The 17,437-nt window shown below is 51.9% G+C and overlaps 6 protein-coding genes across 6 annotated transcripts; 2 read left to right on the forward strand and 4 right to left on the reverse strand.

Moving 5' to 3' along the window:
• Nucleotides 1-155: 155 nt before the first annotated feature.
• Nucleotides 156-502, forward strand: AFUA_4G01430 (uncharacterized protein; the record flags this gene model as incomplete). The annotated part of the gene is made up of 2 exons (XM_741221.1): nt 156-283; nt 334-502. 2 exons carry the CDS (start codon nt 156-158, stop codon nt 500-502), a joined length of 297 nt encoding a protein of 98 aa, XP_746314.1.
• Nucleotides 503-894: 392 nt separating this feature from the next.
• AFUA_4G01440 (glutathione S-transferase family protein) lies at nt 895-2,500 on the reverse strand. The gene is made up of 3 exons (XM_077804506.1): nt 1,761-2,500; nt 1,486-1,709; nt 895-1,433 (listed from the first exon to the last, which is right to left on the reverse strand). Exons 1-3 carry the CDS (start codon nt 1,888-1,890, stop codon nt 1,005-1,007), a joined length of 783 nt encoding a protein of 260 aa, XP_077660654.1. The 5' UTR covers nt 1,891-2,500; the 3' UTR covers nt 895-1,004.
• Nucleotides 2,501-2,809: 309 nt separating this feature from the next.
• Nucleotides 2,810-4,136, reverse strand: AFUA_4G01450 (3-deoxy-7-phosphoheptulonate synthase; the record flags this gene model as incomplete). The annotated part of the gene is made up of 4 exons (XM_741219.1): nt 2,810-3,249; nt 3,302-3,560; nt 3,620-4,046; nt 4,096-4,136. 4 exons carry the CDS (start codon nt 4,134-4,136, stop codon nt 2,810-2,812), a joined length of 1,167 nt encoding a protein of 388 aa, XP_746312.1.
• A 636-nt stretch (nt 4,137-4,772) lies between these two features.
• On the forward strand, nt 4,773-6,941 carry AFUA_4G01460 (uncharacterized protein; the record flags this gene model as incomplete). The annotated part of the gene is made up of 1 exon (XM_741218.1): nt 4,773-6,941. The coding sequence occupies one exon, from the start codon at nt 4,773-4,775 to the stop codon at nt 6,939-6,941; it is 2,169 nt and encodes a 722-aa protein (XP_746311.1).
• A 118-nt stretch (nt 6,942-7,059) lies between these two features.
• Nucleotides 7,060-10,232, reverse strand: AFUA_4G01470 (Zn(II)2Cys6 transcription factor). Its single transcript, XM_077804507.1, has 4 exons — nt 9,377-10,232; nt 9,112-9,326; nt 8,965-9,044; nt 7,060-8,906 (listed from the first exon to the last, which is right to left on the reverse strand). Exons 1-4 carry the CDS (start codon nt 9,622-9,624, stop codon nt 7,209-7,211), a joined length of 2,241 nt encoding a protein of 746 aa, XP_077660655.1. The 5' UTR covers nt 9,625-10,232; the 3' UTR covers nt 7,060-7,208.
• Nucleotides 10,233-15,261: 5,029 nt separating this feature from the next.
• Nucleotides 15,262-16,929, reverse strand: AFUA_4G01480 (putative MFS transporter; the record flags this gene model as incomplete). Its single annotated transcript, XM_741216.2, has 4 exons — nt 15,262-15,820; nt 15,890-16,318; nt 16,398-16,654; nt 16,717-16,929. The coding sequence occupies 4 exons, from the start codon at nt 16,927-16,929 to the stop codon at nt 15,262-15,264; spliced, it is 1,458 nt and encodes a 485-aa protein (XP_746309.2).
• Between the last annotated feature and the right edge of the window lie 508 nt (nt 16,930-17,437).

Genomic DNA, 17,437 nt, shown 5'->3' on the forward strand with positions numbered 1-17,437 from the left:
GATGATGGAGGCAACGAATGGTCAGGGCTACCAGTACACGCGCAATAGCAATTAGTAAAGGCTTATTTATTTGATACAGCTGTGCTGGTGATGGGCTTGCGCCTGGCTCTGAAGTTTCTGCTCTCAGCTTGATCAATGCCGCTGCTGCCGCTCCTATGTACGTCCAGCACACTGGGCTGAGACCCTCAAGTACCAACCACTGGAGGTATTCTACCCACGGTATCCGTCCTCCGCGGAAGGGCCTTGCCCCTAAGCACCGCAGGACGTCTTTGCGTCCTTCAAGGTAACGTACCAATAGATATTACACGTGGAGTGGCTCTATTTACGCACCAGACGCACTGGTAGTCAGCGCTGGTCTCGATGGCGACTCATAGAAGCCAGAAGCGTTGCACCAACCTGCAAACGCGGAGATTACATTGATTACATTGCAACTGCCTGGATTGGCTGGATCACGGTTACTGTCGTCCGCGGTTTCCGTCTGCCATGGGTAAAGACTCAGTAGAAAAGCCCCTCCACCGAGCCTAGGCCGTGTTTTCGCCTGCCTCATCTTAAGACCGAGTTTGACCGGTTTGGTTGGAAGTTCAGGGGCCGGACTCGGTTTCGCAAGGTACATAAACTGTGATCGAGGCTAGTATAAGAGCGGGTGAACAGCCTCGAGTACCGGAGTTGGCGTTTGATCAGAGGATGAGACCAAGTAGACGGACTAGCCGCATTGAAGCGTATGGTAGATTCTGGATGACAAGTGTACATCGTTTCTGAGGTAGACCTTACCCCCTTCTCTCTCCCTTTACGTAGGCCCGGCAGGTACAAAATGGTTATATTCACGATACAGTACATCAAGGAGCAGCCCCCTGACTACAAGTACAACAACTTATACGCATTCGGCTTAGAATTCAACCCACTCAAGACAAGCAGAATCTTACAAGCTACACATGGACTGAGGCTAATGCTCCCAAGATTGTAACCTACATACATATTTTCTCATTTATCTGCACTTGGTTAATCTACTGCATAGGAGGAACAGCCTTCTTGTAAGCAGCCTGCACTTCCGGCAGTGCATCCAGCTTCTTAATGTAAGCGTTGATAGCGGGGTATTCCTCAAACGACTTGAGTGCAGACCCAGCCAGCACCGAGATCTTCAACCATGGAAGGATGGCAAAGTCAGCGATGGTCAGACGGCCCAGCGCAACGAACCCGTTCTCCGCGGACGCGAGGTGCTTCTCCAGCACGGACCGCAGGCGCTCCACCTCCGCTTGGTAGCGCGCAATCACAGAGCCATTGGGCTTCTCGCCGTGAGCACCCTCGTGGAAGGCGAGAAACCAGACTAGCTGGCCCTGGTAGGGGCCCAGACCGGACACCTGCCAGGCGAGCCACTTGTTGACAGTGGCGCGTTCTTCGGGAGTGCTGCCGGCGAGTTTGCCGCTGGTGTCATACTGGATTGTCTGTAAGCTGGATGTCACAAAGTGGAGAGGGGTTTAACGGTACCTTCTCCGCTAGGTATTGCAGGATCGCGGCACTCTCAAAGACAGTAAAGTCGTTGTTCTCATGGTCGATCAGGCCGGGAACGCGGCCGTTGGGGTTGACCTTAGAGGTGTACTCGGGATCCTTGACGGTGCCTTTGCCCTCGCCAAACGCGAGGGGAATACAGTCGTAGTCCAGCCCGAGGTGCTCGAGGGCCATGGCCACCTTGACAGGGTTGGGCCCGGGGCCTGCAGGCATTCATCAGAGAACTCCTGGTCCACAGGGAGAGAAGGGCTTACCGGCGTGAGTGTAGAGGGTGAATGGAGCCATTTGGGATATAGAAGAGGAGAAAGTGCGCTGTTGGACTCGTATGAAAGTAGAACGAGACTGTGATCGGAGTGCGTTTCTTAGGAGAGGAGACCAGCTCATCTATGTAGATGACTGTTGTTGTGGATGGTGCCGTTGACCAGGCCAAGATACCTTTCCAGTGCGGTCTTTATACCTTGGAGGCGGACACTTGCAGCACCAGGAGCTATATCCAGAACTCCATATTGATAATCAACCTGCAACGCACGGAGCAAGAGAGGCCTTCCAAGCCCAAGGTAGCCGGAGGTGGTGCTACATGGAGTGAGGCCGGAGCTAGGGCCGCAGCCAATGGTAACAGACTATCTGACGCTCCAAATGAGGCCAAAACAAGCTAAGATTTCTTAGCTGTGAAGATCGACTGAGAGCGATTTGTCTCTGGAGATCGTCGAGGCTCCGAGGATGAACCCGCCAGAGTCCGCTAGGGGACTTCTCGCTCCGAAACTCCGAAACTCCGAGGGGCGGTGGAAAATCCGAAAGTCCTAGATTCCATGAAAATTGGGGCTGAAAAATATCCTCGTTCTGGCGGAAGTTTGTCTTTTCTAGAAATATCCTGAAAATCGGTCAGGTTGTGGTAATCTGTGTCAGTGAGTTATATGTTGTTGATGTAGGAGGATGATCACGGCAAGACACATATTGGCTAGAGGATTTATCAGCCATTAAACCAATATGCCAAAACAGTGTTTAGGAAACCATTTGTAGCACAGTAGAAATGATAGGCTTATTCTGGATAACAGAATTGTAAGCAGAGCATGTCCAGCATCGTGAGATTGGTAGAGACTAGAACTCTATTAAATAGGGTCGAAAATTGCACGAGAGATTTCAAAGGATATCCGCAACTGCTCCATTGAAAAGGACATACTATCTAGCTAAGAAAAAGAACGGCTGCTGTACAGAGATCTACCAATATTCAACTCTTCAGATTGATCCATTATCCTCACGTGTTACGAGCCGTCGCTGTCTGACAGCCTAGACAGAGTTAGTCTCAATCTTTGTAGAGGACTGTCTCACGTACCTGGCTGAGCGTCTCGAGCATCTTCACTGTAGTCTCAAAACCAACACATCCATCCGTGATGGAGACACCATACTTGAGCTTCTGCACCTCGTCCTCCGACTGTGGCGCAGCCTGCTTACCCTCGTTGATATTACTCTCAATCATGACTCCGGTAATGGCAGGCTCCCCAGCAGCGATCTGGGAGGCAACTGCATCGATCACCTTGGGCTGGTTACGGTAATCCTTTTGGCTGTTGCCGTGCGACGCATCGATCATGATACTCGGTTGGAGATTCTTCGGGTAAGCCTTGATTGTGGACGCGACAGACGCAGCGTCGAAGTTGGGGCCGCTGTCTCCTCCACGGTGGATAACGTGAAGATGAGGATTTCCTTTCGTGTGGACGATGGCTGCAAGACCTTGTTCGGTGACACCTGCAGACAGTCAGCAGCAGTAAATGGATCGCCGCGGACTTTACTAGCGGACCTAAGAATGAGTGAGGAGAGGAGGCGCTCTTCATCGCATCGCATGCGTTGGTGATATTACCCGAGGACCCATTCTTAAAGCCAATGGGAAATGACAGGCCCGAGACTAACTGCCGGTGGACCTGCGACTCTGTCGTGCGCGCCCCTACTGCACCCCAGGAGTACAGATCGGCCAGAAACTGCGGAGAGATGGTGTCGAGCACCTCGCAGGCCACAGGGAGACCGAGAGCAGTGATGTCGAGCAGCAATTTACGGGCAACCTGCAGCTAGCGTGAGCACTGATCTTCGAGTGTCAGGGATGCGCAGATTGCTAAGGTACCTTCAATCCCATGTTGACCTGGTTGGTGGAGTCGATATTCGGATCGTAGAGAAAGCCTTTCCAGCCCACCGTAGTCCGCGGTTTTTCAAGGTAGGCACGCATGACGATCAGAAGATCCTTGTCCCATCCGTGCTCCTGAATGGCGGCCTGCAGGCGGACAGCGTAGTCGCGTGCCACGTCGGTATCATGTATGGAGCAGGGCCCCACGATGACCAGTAACCGGTCGTCGCCGTTCCGTTGGATGATCCGCGCTGCTCCCTGTCGGGCTGACTCGATCGTGCGTCGAGAGGCCGGGGTGACGGGAAACTCGTGAAGCAGAAGTGCAGGCGGAATGAGAGGCTCATAGGCTGCAACATTGCTGTCTTTAAGAGGGGACGAGGGCTCAGGCACAATGCTACCGGCGAGGAGATGAGGGCGAGTGTGCGGGCTGCTATCTTGTCAGTATACAACAAAATGGTAGATGCAAAGCGACATACACTTCCGGTCCTCGGCTGATGACTCCGGGTGTGGCCAACATATTGACAGTAAGTCAATTACAGAGCATGAAGAAGTGTTACCGTTGACCGTTGGTTCAAGGTAGTTACAGTGCGAGGAAACTTTCAGCGACGGCGGGGGTCTTCTATTCGCTTTAAAGGAAGGAGAGAATTGTGCTCCATGGAAACCTTGGGTTTCTTCTTGAAGCGCAATTGTATTACTTGTGGCATATAGCTGCATTCCTGTGACTACATGGGCTTTTTGCACTGAGATATATTCAGCTGTAGCTAATAGTTGTTCAGCCATAGGCTAGAGTTCGTGTAGATCTGCCGAACCCGGAATCCAGGGACCATGGGTTCCGAGTTCTATTGGACATCAAATTGAACAATCCAGCATCCTCTAAAAACTCTGCACAAAATCACTCCTACGGTAATCATGATAACAAAGCTGTGAGAACAATGTATGCGCCAATAGGAGGCGTCCGCGGGCTGTCAGCAGGAAGATCCGCGTATATGCGGACCTTGTCCTTCCGCAGCGGACTCAATCAGTCAACGCGGAAACGCCAGAGGAAATGGCAGCGGAGAATGGGGGAATGCGAGCCGTGGATATTGTTGATTGCTATAGAATGCAGAGACTCAATTGCTTGTTGAAACGAATATAAAGGTCCTGTGGAATGAGTATGACCTCTCATCATCCCGCAGCAAACAACCCATCTCCAACATCTCGAGTTCAGTCGTCTGTTATTCAGTCAAGTTTAACATCTGTCACTACCAAAATGACTGTGACCAAGCCCACCCCTAAGCACACCTTTGCTGAGCGTGCTGCCGCCAACAATCTCAACGATGCACAAATCCTCAACTCCAACAACCCGGCAGGTGCAGACATCCCTGAGAAATCCGACGTTGTTGTCGCTGGTGGTGGTATCCATGGCCTCATCTACGCGATTCACGCTGCCAAGTACAAGCCAGGCAAGCTCAACATCTCCCTGATCGAGAAGGGCACCAAGCCAGGCTACAAGATTGGGGAGAGCACGCTCCCTCTCTTCTCCCTGTGGTGCAAGATGCACGGCTTGACCGCCGAGTACATGCTGCGGCTCTTCGGCCTCAAGGATGGACTCTGCTTCTATTTCCTCGACCGTGAAAACCAGGGCCACTACACCGACTTCTGCAGCAATGGTACCCCCGGTCTCTTCCTCAGCGGTTTCCAAATCGAGCGTCCCATCAGCGAGCTGCTCTTCACTCTGCTGGCCCAGCGCAGTGGCGTCAATGTCTTCCACGGCCGCCAGGTCGACTTCAACGGCAGCACCATCCGGGGCGGATTCCAGAACAACAGGGTTGCCATCAACCCCGGAAAGTTCGACGGCAAGCCTGCCACAACCATCGATTCCTCCCTTCTCGTCGATGCCACCGGTCGCTTCCGCCAGTTGGCTTCCAAGAAAGCCTCCCTCCACCGTTTTGAAGGCTGGAACTACGACGCCTTCTGGGGCTACTTCACGGCCCCCAAGGATGAAAGCAACATTCCCTTCCGCTACTACGAGGGTGACCACACCAACCATCTGTGCTTCCCCGAGGGCTGGGCCTGGGTCATCCGTCTCCCCTCCTGGGAGGGCAGCCCCATCCCCAACTTGATGGACATGATCTCGTACCTGCTCGACTGCGCCGAGGCTGGTGTCCCCGGCGACCAGATCCCCAGCTCCGAGGAGCTCGCCAAGATGTTTGACCTTAAGTTCCGGTGGGTTACCAGCATCGGGTTCGCCGTCCGCAACGATGTCAAGTACCCAGAGGACATGTCCGCGTACGGCACCCGTGAGGCGGAGCGCAAGTTCAACTACTTTGTTGAAAAGTATGACCTCATCAAGAAGTTCATGAGCAACTTCGAGCTCGTTGAGAATCTCTATGGACCGGGAACGACGTGGTACATCCGCAAGTCTCTTACCTACCAATCCCCGGTCGTCTCGGGCCCTGGCTGGCTTGCTGTCGGCGACGCCTGTGGCTTCACCAACCCGCTGCACTCCCCCGGTATCACTGCGGCCATGTCGACCTCGACCTACGCAGCCGAGCTGACGCACACGGCGCTCGAGGAGGCTCAGCGTGCCGCGGACGCAGAAGCAGCCGAGCTCTCCATCCGCAAGACGCTCGCTCCCTACGACGACTTCGCCAAGCGCCTCATCCCCGCCCTGAACCAGATGAACAAGTTCAACTACGTCTGCTTCCGTGAACCCCGGCTGGGACCTCAGGTCTCCTGCCTGTGGCAGTTCTTTGCGGGCATCGGTATCCCCGGCTGGCAACTCATTCGCCAGGACTACAACCTCAATTTCGAGACTTACGTGCCCCACTCGATTAACTGGGCCTGGGGGTCGATGGTGCCCGAGTACGATGCCGTCGCCCGGAAGGCGATCGAGCTCATTGCCCCGATCCCGCTGGAGGGGAGCGTCCCCGATGCGACCGTCCGCGAAGTAATCGAGTTCTCGAACTCAGTCAAGCGCGTCGCGGTCGACTCGAACCGGTTCAATTTCCGCTGGGACGGTCTCCTGCGCTACTATGATATCTTCCTCAACTATGATGAGAAGAAGAACTGGAAGGATGTGTTCTCGCGGCAGTGCAAGGGGTGCGGAGCCTGGCTTGTCTGTCGCCCTGACTGGCGCAAATGCTACTCCTGCGGCAAGGAGAGGACCGAAGAGGAGGCGGCCATCACCTGGAACCCGCCTCTGGCCGTCGACGAGGTCAAAGCCCTGGTGCGGGCATCAGATGCCAAACCTGCTTCCCGGGCGGCCAAGGAAGGGGCTGTCCAGGAGCAGCTCAAGGACAGGACGGTGGTTGTTTCGCATGCGGTGGAGATTACTGTATAGGGATTGGGAGGTAGTTGCATGTGGAGATCTTGCTTTTGCTGACGCTTACGATTCTTTTTTTTTTTTGTAGTGTTCTTTTCTGCTGTGGCTTTTCTCATAATGATTTATATGCGACTGGATACATGTTTACTCATTCCTATGTACTGTCCTGCTTGCTGTGCTGTTCTGCTCGCTGTGCTGTCCTATTTGCTGTGCTGAAAACTGTCCTAGAGCTCGTTTAAATAGTACTTGAAATCCCAACCTCAGATCAATCCTGAGATCCTTGGTCTACATGCACTGCTGATGTAGACTCATCTTATACCGCGCCAACGGCGATGTCCCTTGCAGTGCCTCCAAAAGTGTCAGCACCTTACTAACATGCCATTGCAACACTTTCACCTTCTCCCGGATCATCCGTCCACTCCATGAGCCACCCGCCGCCGTATACGGCCCTTGTCCCGACACGGTGCCACTCGTGGTCGCAAACTCCCCACCCCCTTCGACAAACGTAAAAAATTCCGTCGCAGAAAGCCCCCTCGAACCCACCGCCCCATTCCCCTGACACTGCTTCCCGTTCCCTGACCCCATCCCCATCCCATCTACCCCCTGCGCAGCATGTAACAGAACCTGACCCACCAGCGCTGCCGACGACGCAGGTTGCAGTACCCGCCGTAGACTTCCCGTGCAGGGACGCTTCTCCTCGCTCGGGTCAAGCGACATCTGCGACTGCGCCTGCGCCTGCGCCTGGACACCGGGCACGTCGCGGTCACCGATACTCCAGCACTGCGCGAGGACGAGGATACAGGCGTCCATGCAGGCGTCCATGCAGATCATGCGCAAGGTCCCTGAGGTGCTTGGCGCCTGCATGAGGTGGAAGACCTCGTGGCGGAAGAGCTTGAAGCGGATGAGGCCGAGCTCTAGGCTCAGGTGCATGCTTTGAATCACGGGGGCGCGCGCCAGGAAGCGCCGGTGCTCGGTGCTGGCTTTATCGGTGGCTAGGTCCCCAGTGATGGAGGTTGCATCGACCGGTCTACCGCCGGTACTGAAAGTGCCGCCATCTGGGGCCGTGCTGCCGAGCAATTGGTAGAAAGAGAGTTTGTTGTCCAAGGCGTCGAGCTCGGTGCAGAGCTCGGCAGCCTGGGCGGGAGATACCGGACCAGGACGGACGATGCAGTCCTCCGCGCGGCGGGAGAGGTGGGCCAGGGCTAGTGCGTACTCCAAGTAATGTCTCGTCTGGCTGAGACGATCCCAGTGCACTTTTTCTATGGCAGAGGGGTAGCTCCCGTGGTCTGGGAGGCCAGGGACCTTGGAAGGTGGGCCGCGGTGCATCTCTGGCCGGATGAAGTAGCTGCTGGTGTGGTAGATGCCGGGGGAGGTCCAGTCCAACAAGCAGATGAAAGACCAGAGTTGCCAGCGCCATTCTCGGTCGATAAGATGGGTTCCCTCGTCATAGGGGGAGTCGAGCGAGGCGTCGATGGCAGAAGAGATGACGTCCAGGTGGAGTTTGAGGTACTCGGATGGTGCGGCAAATGATCGGGCGGCGAGCAGGAGGAGAATCCTGATGGAGACAACCTGCACCTGGATATCTGTGGCTGCTGCGATGCGAGCCCCGCTCTGCTGGAGTAAGTCGTTGCTGGCCTCCAGTGATGGCGCTGCTCGGCCTTCAGAAAGAACAGCTTTAGAGGTGGGAAGGAGCGGGTCTAGGTCCGAACGCGATATCAGTGTCCGCGAGCCTTTCCATAGATCGCGGACCAGGGCGTCAATGTCGGTATTGGCGAGCCCCAGCTCCTGCGCTTTCCCGGGATCCAGGTCCACGGCCGCGAGACTGGCACAGGCTAGTATCATGGAAACCTTGATGTCGAGGTGTCCCAGCAAAGCCGAGGAACTGGAGAGGTCCAAACCCTGCCGTAGATGCTGAACCTCCTCGACATCGCGGACGAGTTGGTGCACATCGATAAAGCTAGTCAGCGACGCAGAGGCGGATATCTAAGCCATGGGACAAGTCAGACAGTTTCCGGATGTTGACGGAACAGTAAAAGCCCACGTAATGCGAAATAAGGCCCCAAAGCAATTGGCTTTCTGGCAGTAATGCGAGCAGCTGTGATGGTGTCCATTGTTGGTGATCTGGGATCCGACATGACAAGTCTGTAGGTTGGTCAATATACACAGGTAATTAGGCAGGGCAACGTACCCCAGCTGATGTAGCCTGCAGAACTGCTGCCCGACCTCAAGTGGGATGGAGGTCTAGAGTCCAGCGGAGTCAAGTCCAGACTCTCCGCAAGCTCCTTGCCGTTATTCCTGATGTTCTCGACCAAGGCCGAGTTTGACGTTTTGAGCTCCTGGACCTCAGCAGTTAACTTGAGAATCAGTTTCGGTAGTTGCTCGAGGCTTTCTCGGTGGTTTCGTCTACACTATGTCAGACTTTCTGAGTGTACCCCTTGTACGCAGGGACGCACTCTGGTCTTTGTCCCTCCTCCCAAGTACACAGATGGCCCTCTCCTCGCGCCTGGCAGGCACCACACGGGTCAAATCGATCGCATTTCAGCTTTCGCCGTCGGCATGAGTGGCAGCTGAAGATTTTCTTGTCTTTTCCTTTCTTTGGTGGGGGATTCGGCTGTGATTGGCCTGCTGGGGCAGGAGGGTTGGGTTTGCCCAAGGGCTCTAACTCTGAGACAGGATTCGGAGAGGAGGCCTGAACTGTCATGTCGAGATACTTGCTGTGTGGGTATCCTTCAGAGATCGATAGCCTAGCAAAACAATGACAAAACAACTAAGGGTGGTTATCCTGTAAAAATGGGAACAAGCTGAGCCTGACGAGCAATTTATGCGTAGTCACGCTGTTAGTAGCACCATCTGACAGGACGCACCTCATTCCTCTTATCTCGAATACGAGTCACAACTCAATGCGCTGTAGCCGAAGACGAGACCCGGATCTTCTCTACAAGGCCAAGCCTGTGGGAAAAACATGGCTGACAGGGTTCTTTATAGAGGCCCTGCTGATCCTGGGAGCCATCAAGACTCTTTGCACGCTCGCACATTAGAAAGAATGTTCCAGTAGTAATAAGCCACCTGACCTGAATCCCAGCACCTTAGAGCCGATGCGTGACACTACAGGGGTTGTGTGGTTCAGTGATATTCAGCTCTGTAATTTTGGGAGGAATGCAGGCTACGGGAAATTGCAATTTTTGGCCCCAGGAAAGACTTCGCCAGTGTGCAGCCTATTTGGTAGAGTAGCTTCGCCTCGTCTTATGGTCTTGCTGAGTATGGGCGAATGGGATGCTCTGCAACATGTTGGTGAGAATGTCAGCTTCCAGCCGCACTGACAGGCCCACCCAACTTGCTCACTGCATGGCCAGGTAGGTCACATAAGTTGGAACAGATTACGCGATTCATGGAACACTATAAATAGTTGAATGAAATACAAGGTTGTGGAAGAAAGTGGTTCTTCTTCGTGACAAAAGGAACCGTCACAGGCTTCAGTGTAGGACTAATCCTCGGAGATTATTGGATGACGTGTACTTGTGGCACTTGGCTAGTGCTGATCCTGGGAGAATAAAACGCGCCCTTATCATTTCCATGTTTCGTGCTTTCCTCATCCCTCCGTCGTGTGGCATGTAGCAAACGGCTTCGTCTGCAATATCTGCAACCCTGAATACGAGGTTTCTATCATCTGCACAATTTAGCGACCACGAATTAGCTCTATCGAGTAAAAGGTAGCTTGAGTCTGGATGGCATCCCTGGCTAGGGAATTGTCCTAATCGCGTCACTGTCCGTGCGAGAGAATTGACGGGCACTAAGTCCCTAGCCGTATTGTTAAAGTGTCATCTCCATGAAAACCCCCCTCTAAAATCGCACCCAAAAACCTAAGAAGTCTTATTCTCCCTTGGCAAGGGAGATGATCTAGCCAAGACTCTAGCTAGTGGGTAGGATTGACTGTGAGCTGCATTGGTGCTACAAACGCAGTTACCGTGGCCACGTGTACTCGGACTTTTAACCTGGGACTTGCAAGAGGATGAATGTCGTTTAAAAGCATCGATTGAGAAACACCCTGGTCAACGTCGACTGACGAGGGAGAAAATGTGGCCGAAAACAAATGATACCACTCTAATAGAATTCATCCAAGTGGCCGATCGGCATACGCTACTTAGCATTACGGGGTTTCACTCGCCTAGCGGCCCCCTCTGATTGACCCTTCCACTATTTATCCCTGCCTCAAATGTACTATGTACGATAAAACAGGAAGTTGCTCTGCAGGATACTGAGTATTTGGCAGCTAGGACTTGACTCTGTGTCTCAGATGATGGCAGGGGCAGATTAATGATATCCATTCTCTACCGGTCCAACTTTCAACATCCATCGCAACACATCCGTTCATTTGCTACTCAGAGGCATGACAAAAGTTTGAATCTAGTGTATTTGCCACTAGCCTAGTTAGGAAATCTCTACAATACTGGTGCAGATTGAATCTTCAGATACCTCACCGATTACATCATGGCCCCTTGCAAAGAAAAATCACTGTAAATTTGATTATACATCCATAGGTTCTGTATTATCAGATGTATTCATTCTAGGATTCATAGAAACATCCACGTATCCCTCTTGGGACTATTACTGGTCGAGAGAAATGTCGGGATTCCTGATCAGGTTAGCTGTAGATACACTGTACGAACGCCAGAACGCACCCATCTTCAGCTTACGGCCCACGGCCAAATTAGCCGTAGCTCATATGCGCGAATACTACTATGCCCTCTGGAAGACCGCATGAACAACAAGGAAACGGATCCTTCTCGGTCTATCGGGTGCATAAACACCCCGGTGCTTGAATATCCAACCTCCTGCCGCAGGGAACCTTCTGCAAGTCTCAGGAGGTGGCGCCTAAGCAATCACCCAAATCTCTTCAACAATGTGTCGTCTCGGCATGATTCATGAGGATTATTCATCCCTAGATGAGGGCTGTTATCCACCAATCATTTCTGCGGGGCAGACAGCTGGCTCAGCCAACTTGAGCCTGTCCAATCATTTTGCATGACTCAGTGGTGTAAACGAAGGGAAAAGTGGAAAGGATTCATGATCCCTTCCTCACAATCCAGTTGCACAAAGAGAGCTCTGTCTTGGCTCATCGTGCTACTTCCTACGGAGAGCAGGCAGATGCTTGTGTCTGCTCCACATTCATATTCGAATTGTCTTCTCTCTCATCAACAGAGACTGACTACAGGTATATCTGCGCTAGTGGCGACGCTCACGTACCTACGTGATTTGTTTTCATTGGGATCTGCGATTTTCTACTCAAGCTTGAAACATACTCGACTTTAGACTTTATTCTAGAATATAGTCTTCTAGAATTGTGCACACATGGTCATCCTCTGTAAAGGCGCAGAACTCATCTCATTATGGTAATGTTAGCACACACTCTTTACACTCCAGGCGCAAAACGGCTATCATGGGTATCCTCCGATTACCCTGCTCCCCTGAGACAGCTCGGTTTTCCGCGTCGACCAATACTTGCTGGCATCTGAACATGGATAAGCATCCTGGCCAGAAGACCGAAGCAATTTTCCAGCCAGATTGCTGGCTCAGTTATTACATCTGAAGGCATGAGTGTCACCTTGCGATTATGGCTGTAGCAATGATAGCTCCGCGCATGCCCACGGCATGTCATGGATGTGTCATATGTTATGCTTTGGCATACGAATATCCTCATTATATATACAATTGCTCATGTATCAAATTGATATGTGGCCTGCAATACAATCTTAACCTCTGATAAATGCTCCTATGAGCTCATCTAAGCTGATCTACTACTGTGCCCTGTTCTGTTCTGCTCTTTTGAAATCTAGCTCGCATGCATCCACCGATGAATAAAATCCAGTCTTCAAAAGATGAGAAGATATTCGAACTCCTCATAGTAGCAAGCTATACCATGATGGCGGCCCGAGTGGTTCCATATCAGACAATTGCACCGGAGGTGTTATTGATGCCGCGTCAGCAAAGGACCTATGGTGCAATTGGCCAAGATGTTTGATCGTCACTTGCTTATGGGGAGTCATGTTCGACCTTTGGCTGCTCGCGTTGCATTCTAGGCATGCCACGCAGGGAATATGCAGGTCCCAATAAGAAAGAGGAACCCGCTTCGAAAACTTCCCATTTTGTTAATTCTTCAAAGTATCAAGGCACCTTTCAAAATTCTCTCTTCCAGCATTGTACGCCTGCTCAGGATCTTTCACTCCGTATTAAGAAGGCAGAAGGAACTGATGTAAGCACGTACCTAAGTATAATTTAAGGTAGATGGAGAACCAAATCAAGCATAGACAACAAAATCCTCACTCCACCCGGTTACATCGTTTATAACAATCAATCAATCAGGATTCTATTAACCTGATGTACCTATCAACTGAAGCGATTAGCTATGCAGGCGCTTCACCGATGAAGCCGGAATCTAGTATCCGAACGCGTGGATAGTCCATAAATCCGGGAAAATACATAGGAAAGTGGCGTATAGCCACCACGAAATCAAACATCACGACTAAAACAACCTGCCACTAGGCCGTATATCTCCCCTGCCCCATCCTGCGCGTCAAACACCTATCCCACTCCATTCCATATAGTCGTTCTAGGAAACAATGCGTTGCCGCGCCTATGTAAACCCCTACCTATGCAGCTGGCTCATTCTGTCTAACTAGCGTCTTCCACGTCCATTCCTGAACCTTGTAGGAGGTTTCCACGTTTTTGGCCGTGCTTGCCGCTGTGCATTAATTTAGCAATGTAGTGAACTGCCTGAGGGTCAAACATGAGCATGTTGTAGTCTGTTATTTTGCCCTGGAGGGACCCCTCTATATTAAGTAGCTTATTGGCCATCTTCCTGTAGGCCTCTTGGTATGATAGACACTGTAGGAGAACGTGCTTCGGGGTTCGGGGCCCTCTCCGCAGCTGCACTGATCCGAGTCAGAGTGGATGGGTGTAACACAAAGCCTATATAATGCAGGAGACCTTTTTGATTGCTTTTGATTCCCTTTGAATGAGCCCCTTGTCTTAGATGATGTCTTTGAGGATTCTTTGTGGGCAGTGGTGTATGGGAGGCAACCCCCTAGAGGTACACAATGACATTGAGAGAACAAACCAGGAGTACATTGGTGTTTAAAAAACATGATTAGAGTGACTGCTCTTCCATGATCAGTCTTTGTTAATAAAGAATAGAGATAAGCAGTTCCACTCTTGTTGTTAAAGGACAGGAATCTGCGTCAATAGATGCAGTTAGTATACTTAATTAAGCTTTTGATTCAGTATGCATCTTTAAGTATTATTATCTCCAACCACCACAAGACCCGACCTTTCAATAAATAAAGTGCGCACTTCCTAAGCTTAATATCTCTAAGATTTGATTTACAGATAGCATCTTCCAAAATTTACTTCATTGACTCACGAAGCCCATCCTATTTGATTTCATTCTCGAGGGTGGTTAACACACCCTATCAAGTGTAGAGATAGGCGTAAAATCGTCTACCTTCCATTTTTTGTCATGAAATGCTATCCAAGGTCTGGTAAGCAAGAGACGCCCTTTGGTTGTGCTGTATCAATAGTAGCTTTTTCAATGGCACCTTGTGGATAACTCCCTGAGCCATAAGTTCTGGTCCAAATTAACACAAAGTTAGTAATTTATAACATTTCTGTCATCCATCCTTGAAGATGAAATTGATATAGATGGATTTATGCATATTACACTAGAGATGATCCCTGAGGTTTCGTCTCAGATCTTTATTAATTACGACAACCCAGAATCCCCATCGTTAAAGGCATTTATGACTGCGAGCACTAAGTTATAGTACTCCAAAGTAAGCTGGTTCTAAGGAGCCGACTGCTGGCGGAACATGTTCTCCAGGACAGTGGGATTGATGGTCCTGGGCAGTTCAACTCCTCTAGAATTCACAATGAAGCTCCCGAATCCAATATTGCATAGCCTGAATTAAAACGAACCATTTTTTCATTGTTTAGATATTACTCTCCTTGTGAAATTAGTTATATGCTTAAGTAGTTTAGAAAAAATTCAAGCTGCCATAGTTCTGTGTAGTATTAGATGGATTAAAGAGGGATATGACCGGGCCATTTAGTCTTACTATACCTGATCCACTGCAGGTAAAGCCCAATTCAGCCACTATTTGGTGTACCTGCTTAGGATTCGACTTTGATGGTGATGCTGTCTACACAGGCGATGGACAGTGGTGTTTCAACCTCCATGTTTTGCATCCGAAATAGTAACAGAACTAAGTTTTACTTCTTCCATCACATAAAGTACAATAGCCCTATGAACAAGATAGCAAGCGAAAGAACCAGCGATGCCCATCGATCACTCAACGCGCCGCTTCCCGTGGAAGAGATACAGCGGCAGCGCCGCCCCGATGGTGACGAACCCCAGCGCAAACATCACCAGATACAGCTGCAGATAGCCTTGGCTCTCCGCCCACTCCACTGCCTTGTACAAAAATGTAAACGCCACCAAATTCTTCACCACGTTGACCAGTACCAGGCACTGCGCCGCATCCTTTTGGTGCCAGTGCGCCAAGTAGGTGATGGCGATGTTAGGCGAGTACACCGTCCCGAACGACACCATGCCGAACCCCACTGCAATAGCTGTCCAGTGCAGATGGTTCTGGCAGGCAAAGGCCAGAACCACGCAGCCTACGGGGCCGATGGCCATGCCTGGAATTAGGGACAGCAGCCTATCCTCGGCGCGGACCTTCCCGTCGGCGCGCCGGCGCGCAATCCGACTGTTGATGAGGTCGGAGAGCCAGCCGCCGCCAAAACAGGCCAGAATGAAGCCGATAAGCGCGGCAATGTGCATCAGGCCGACAGAGACGGAGGAGAACAAATACGGGGGCGCTTGCAGGAGAGAGGACATGGTGAAACTTGAAAAACCAAGTTAGTATCGAACTGACCGAGAAGGAAGCTTGAAGAAGCGGGGGGTGGGAATGTACATGAGGATGATCTGCGGACTAAGGGCACATCCGTAGAGGAGGATCACCCAGATCACCGCTGGCCGTGTCAGTAGGCGCAGGGGCATTACAATGGCCCTGAACAAGTTCAGCTCGCGGTCGAGGCGAACCGGCACGATGATGTCGACGAATGGGGGCCTGTGCACGGTATACACCACCTCCGGGGACGCGTGTTCGACCATCTCCTGGGCGGCCTTCGTCTCTGTCACCTCGAGTTGGATCGCAGGCACATCCCACTCGGGACGCCGGAAGTTGGACTCGGGAAACAGGAACAGCATAAGCCCGATGTCAGCCACCGCCAACGCAAAGCAGAGCCACATAAAGGCCCGCCAGGAGGTTGGCAGATACTGCACCATCAGACTACTGACTAGCGGGCCAATTGATGAGCCGCTTGATATCAGAATCACATAGCTAACAAGTGAGACCATTATCAAACTGTCTGTTCTCCTTGCTCCGCCGAGGATCGCAAGGAAGAGGGGGGGGGGCTTACATGGACATCATCGCAGCCCGCTGATGCAGAAAGAAGATATCCGCGGCTATCTCAGGCACGATACTCTCTCCCGCAGCGCCAGCAAATCCCTGCACGCATCGCGCCGCCAGCAGACTAGAAAAGCTAGTGGCGGCCACGCTCCATACCAGAGCGCCGGCTTGGAGCGCCATGGAAAGGAGCAGCGAGGCGCGTTTTCCAAATTTGTGGGCAATGGGTACCCAGAAGATGTTGCCGATACTTAAAAACAGGAAGTTATACTACCAAGTCGCCTGACCATCAGCAACGAGCTGTAGTCGCTCTGAATAAAGGGTGAACCTACAGTAAGCAGCTGCACCACAGCAGACTCGGGCTTGTGATACTCCTGAATCAACTCAGGGACGGCCACCGACAGCCCCGCTCCGGCCATGTTGGTCACGAAGTTCGTCATGGAGGTCGTGACGATAGCACAACGCTTCAGCCAGACGGGCCAACGCAGCGGATCACGCTCATCCTGGGTCGGATTGGGGAGAAGAGGCAGCCCATGATGCCGCATGCTGACGTGGGGAAAAGGAGTGTAGGGGTGTCGTACTGGACACAGAAAGGAATGGGAGTGTAATTTGTGTGTTAGGTAAACCGTTCAGACGGCTCACAGAGAGAGAGAGAGAGAGAGAGAGAGAGAGAGAGAGAGAGAAGAGATGGGAGAGGAGAGTCACAACCCGTTTAGGGGCTTAGAGGAGGATCTTCGTCTGTAAAGTAATCTCTGGGGCTTGTACTAGGGCATGAAGGAATGGGCTGAGGGTTTCGAAAGTGTGGGAAGCGTCGGGTAGAGAACTTTCCCCAGACTAAACCAAGACGCGAGTGGCCACAGGTAGACAGATCAAAACCATTAAAGACTAGACTATATTCCCATCCTCGCCTCGCCACAAGTGCAAGCCATCAAATCGGTATACGCGATTATCCCAGTGGGAGAGTGGTCGGGGCACACGTCATTTCCCTACCGATCCCCGAGCCGCGGGTATAGAAAGGCATTTCCCTCTCTCGCTAGGAGAGGGGCCCAGTCT

The sequence above is a fragment of the Aspergillus fumigatus genome, chromosome 4, assembly GCF_000002655.1.
Source record: "Aspergillus fumigatus Af293 chromosome 4, whole genome shotgun sequence".
NCBI classification, from domain to species: domain Eukaryota; kingdom Fungi; phylum Ascomycota; class Eurotiomycetes; order Eurotiales; family Aspergillaceae; genus Aspergillus; species Aspergillus fumigatus.

What these genes read in the sequence shown, in the direction of transcription:
- AFUA_4G01440 (XM_077804506.1), bottom strand. Translation starts at nt 1,890, where the DNA reads ATGAGCTGGTCTCCTCTCCTAAGAAACGCACTCCGATCACAGTCTCGT. An exon ending in CACCCTCTACACTCACGCCG is followed by an intron (nt 1,710 to 1,760) that starts GTAAGCCCTTCT and finishes GAATGCCTGCAG; the next exon opens with GCCCCGGGCCCAACCCTGTC. An exon ending in TGCAATACCTAGCGGAGAAG is followed by an intron (nt 1,434 to 1,485) that starts GTACCGTTAAAC and finishes CAGACAATCCAG; the next exon opens with TATGACACCAGCGGCAAACT.
- AFUA_4G01470 (XM_077804507.1), bottom strand. Translation starts at nt 9,624, where the DNA reads ATGACAGTTCAGGCCTCCTCTCCGAATCCTGTCTCAGAGTTAGAGCCC. An exon ending in GAGGAGGGACAAAGACCAGA is followed by an intron (nt 9,327 to 9,376) that starts GTGCGTCCCTGC and finishes GACATAGTGTAG; the next exon opens with ACGAAACCACCGAGAAAGCC. An exon ending in GGGGCCTTATTTCGCATTAC is followed by an intron (nt 8,907 to 8,964) that starts GTGGGCTTTTAC and finishes CCCATGGCTTAG; the next exon opens with ATATCCGCCTCTGCGTCGCT.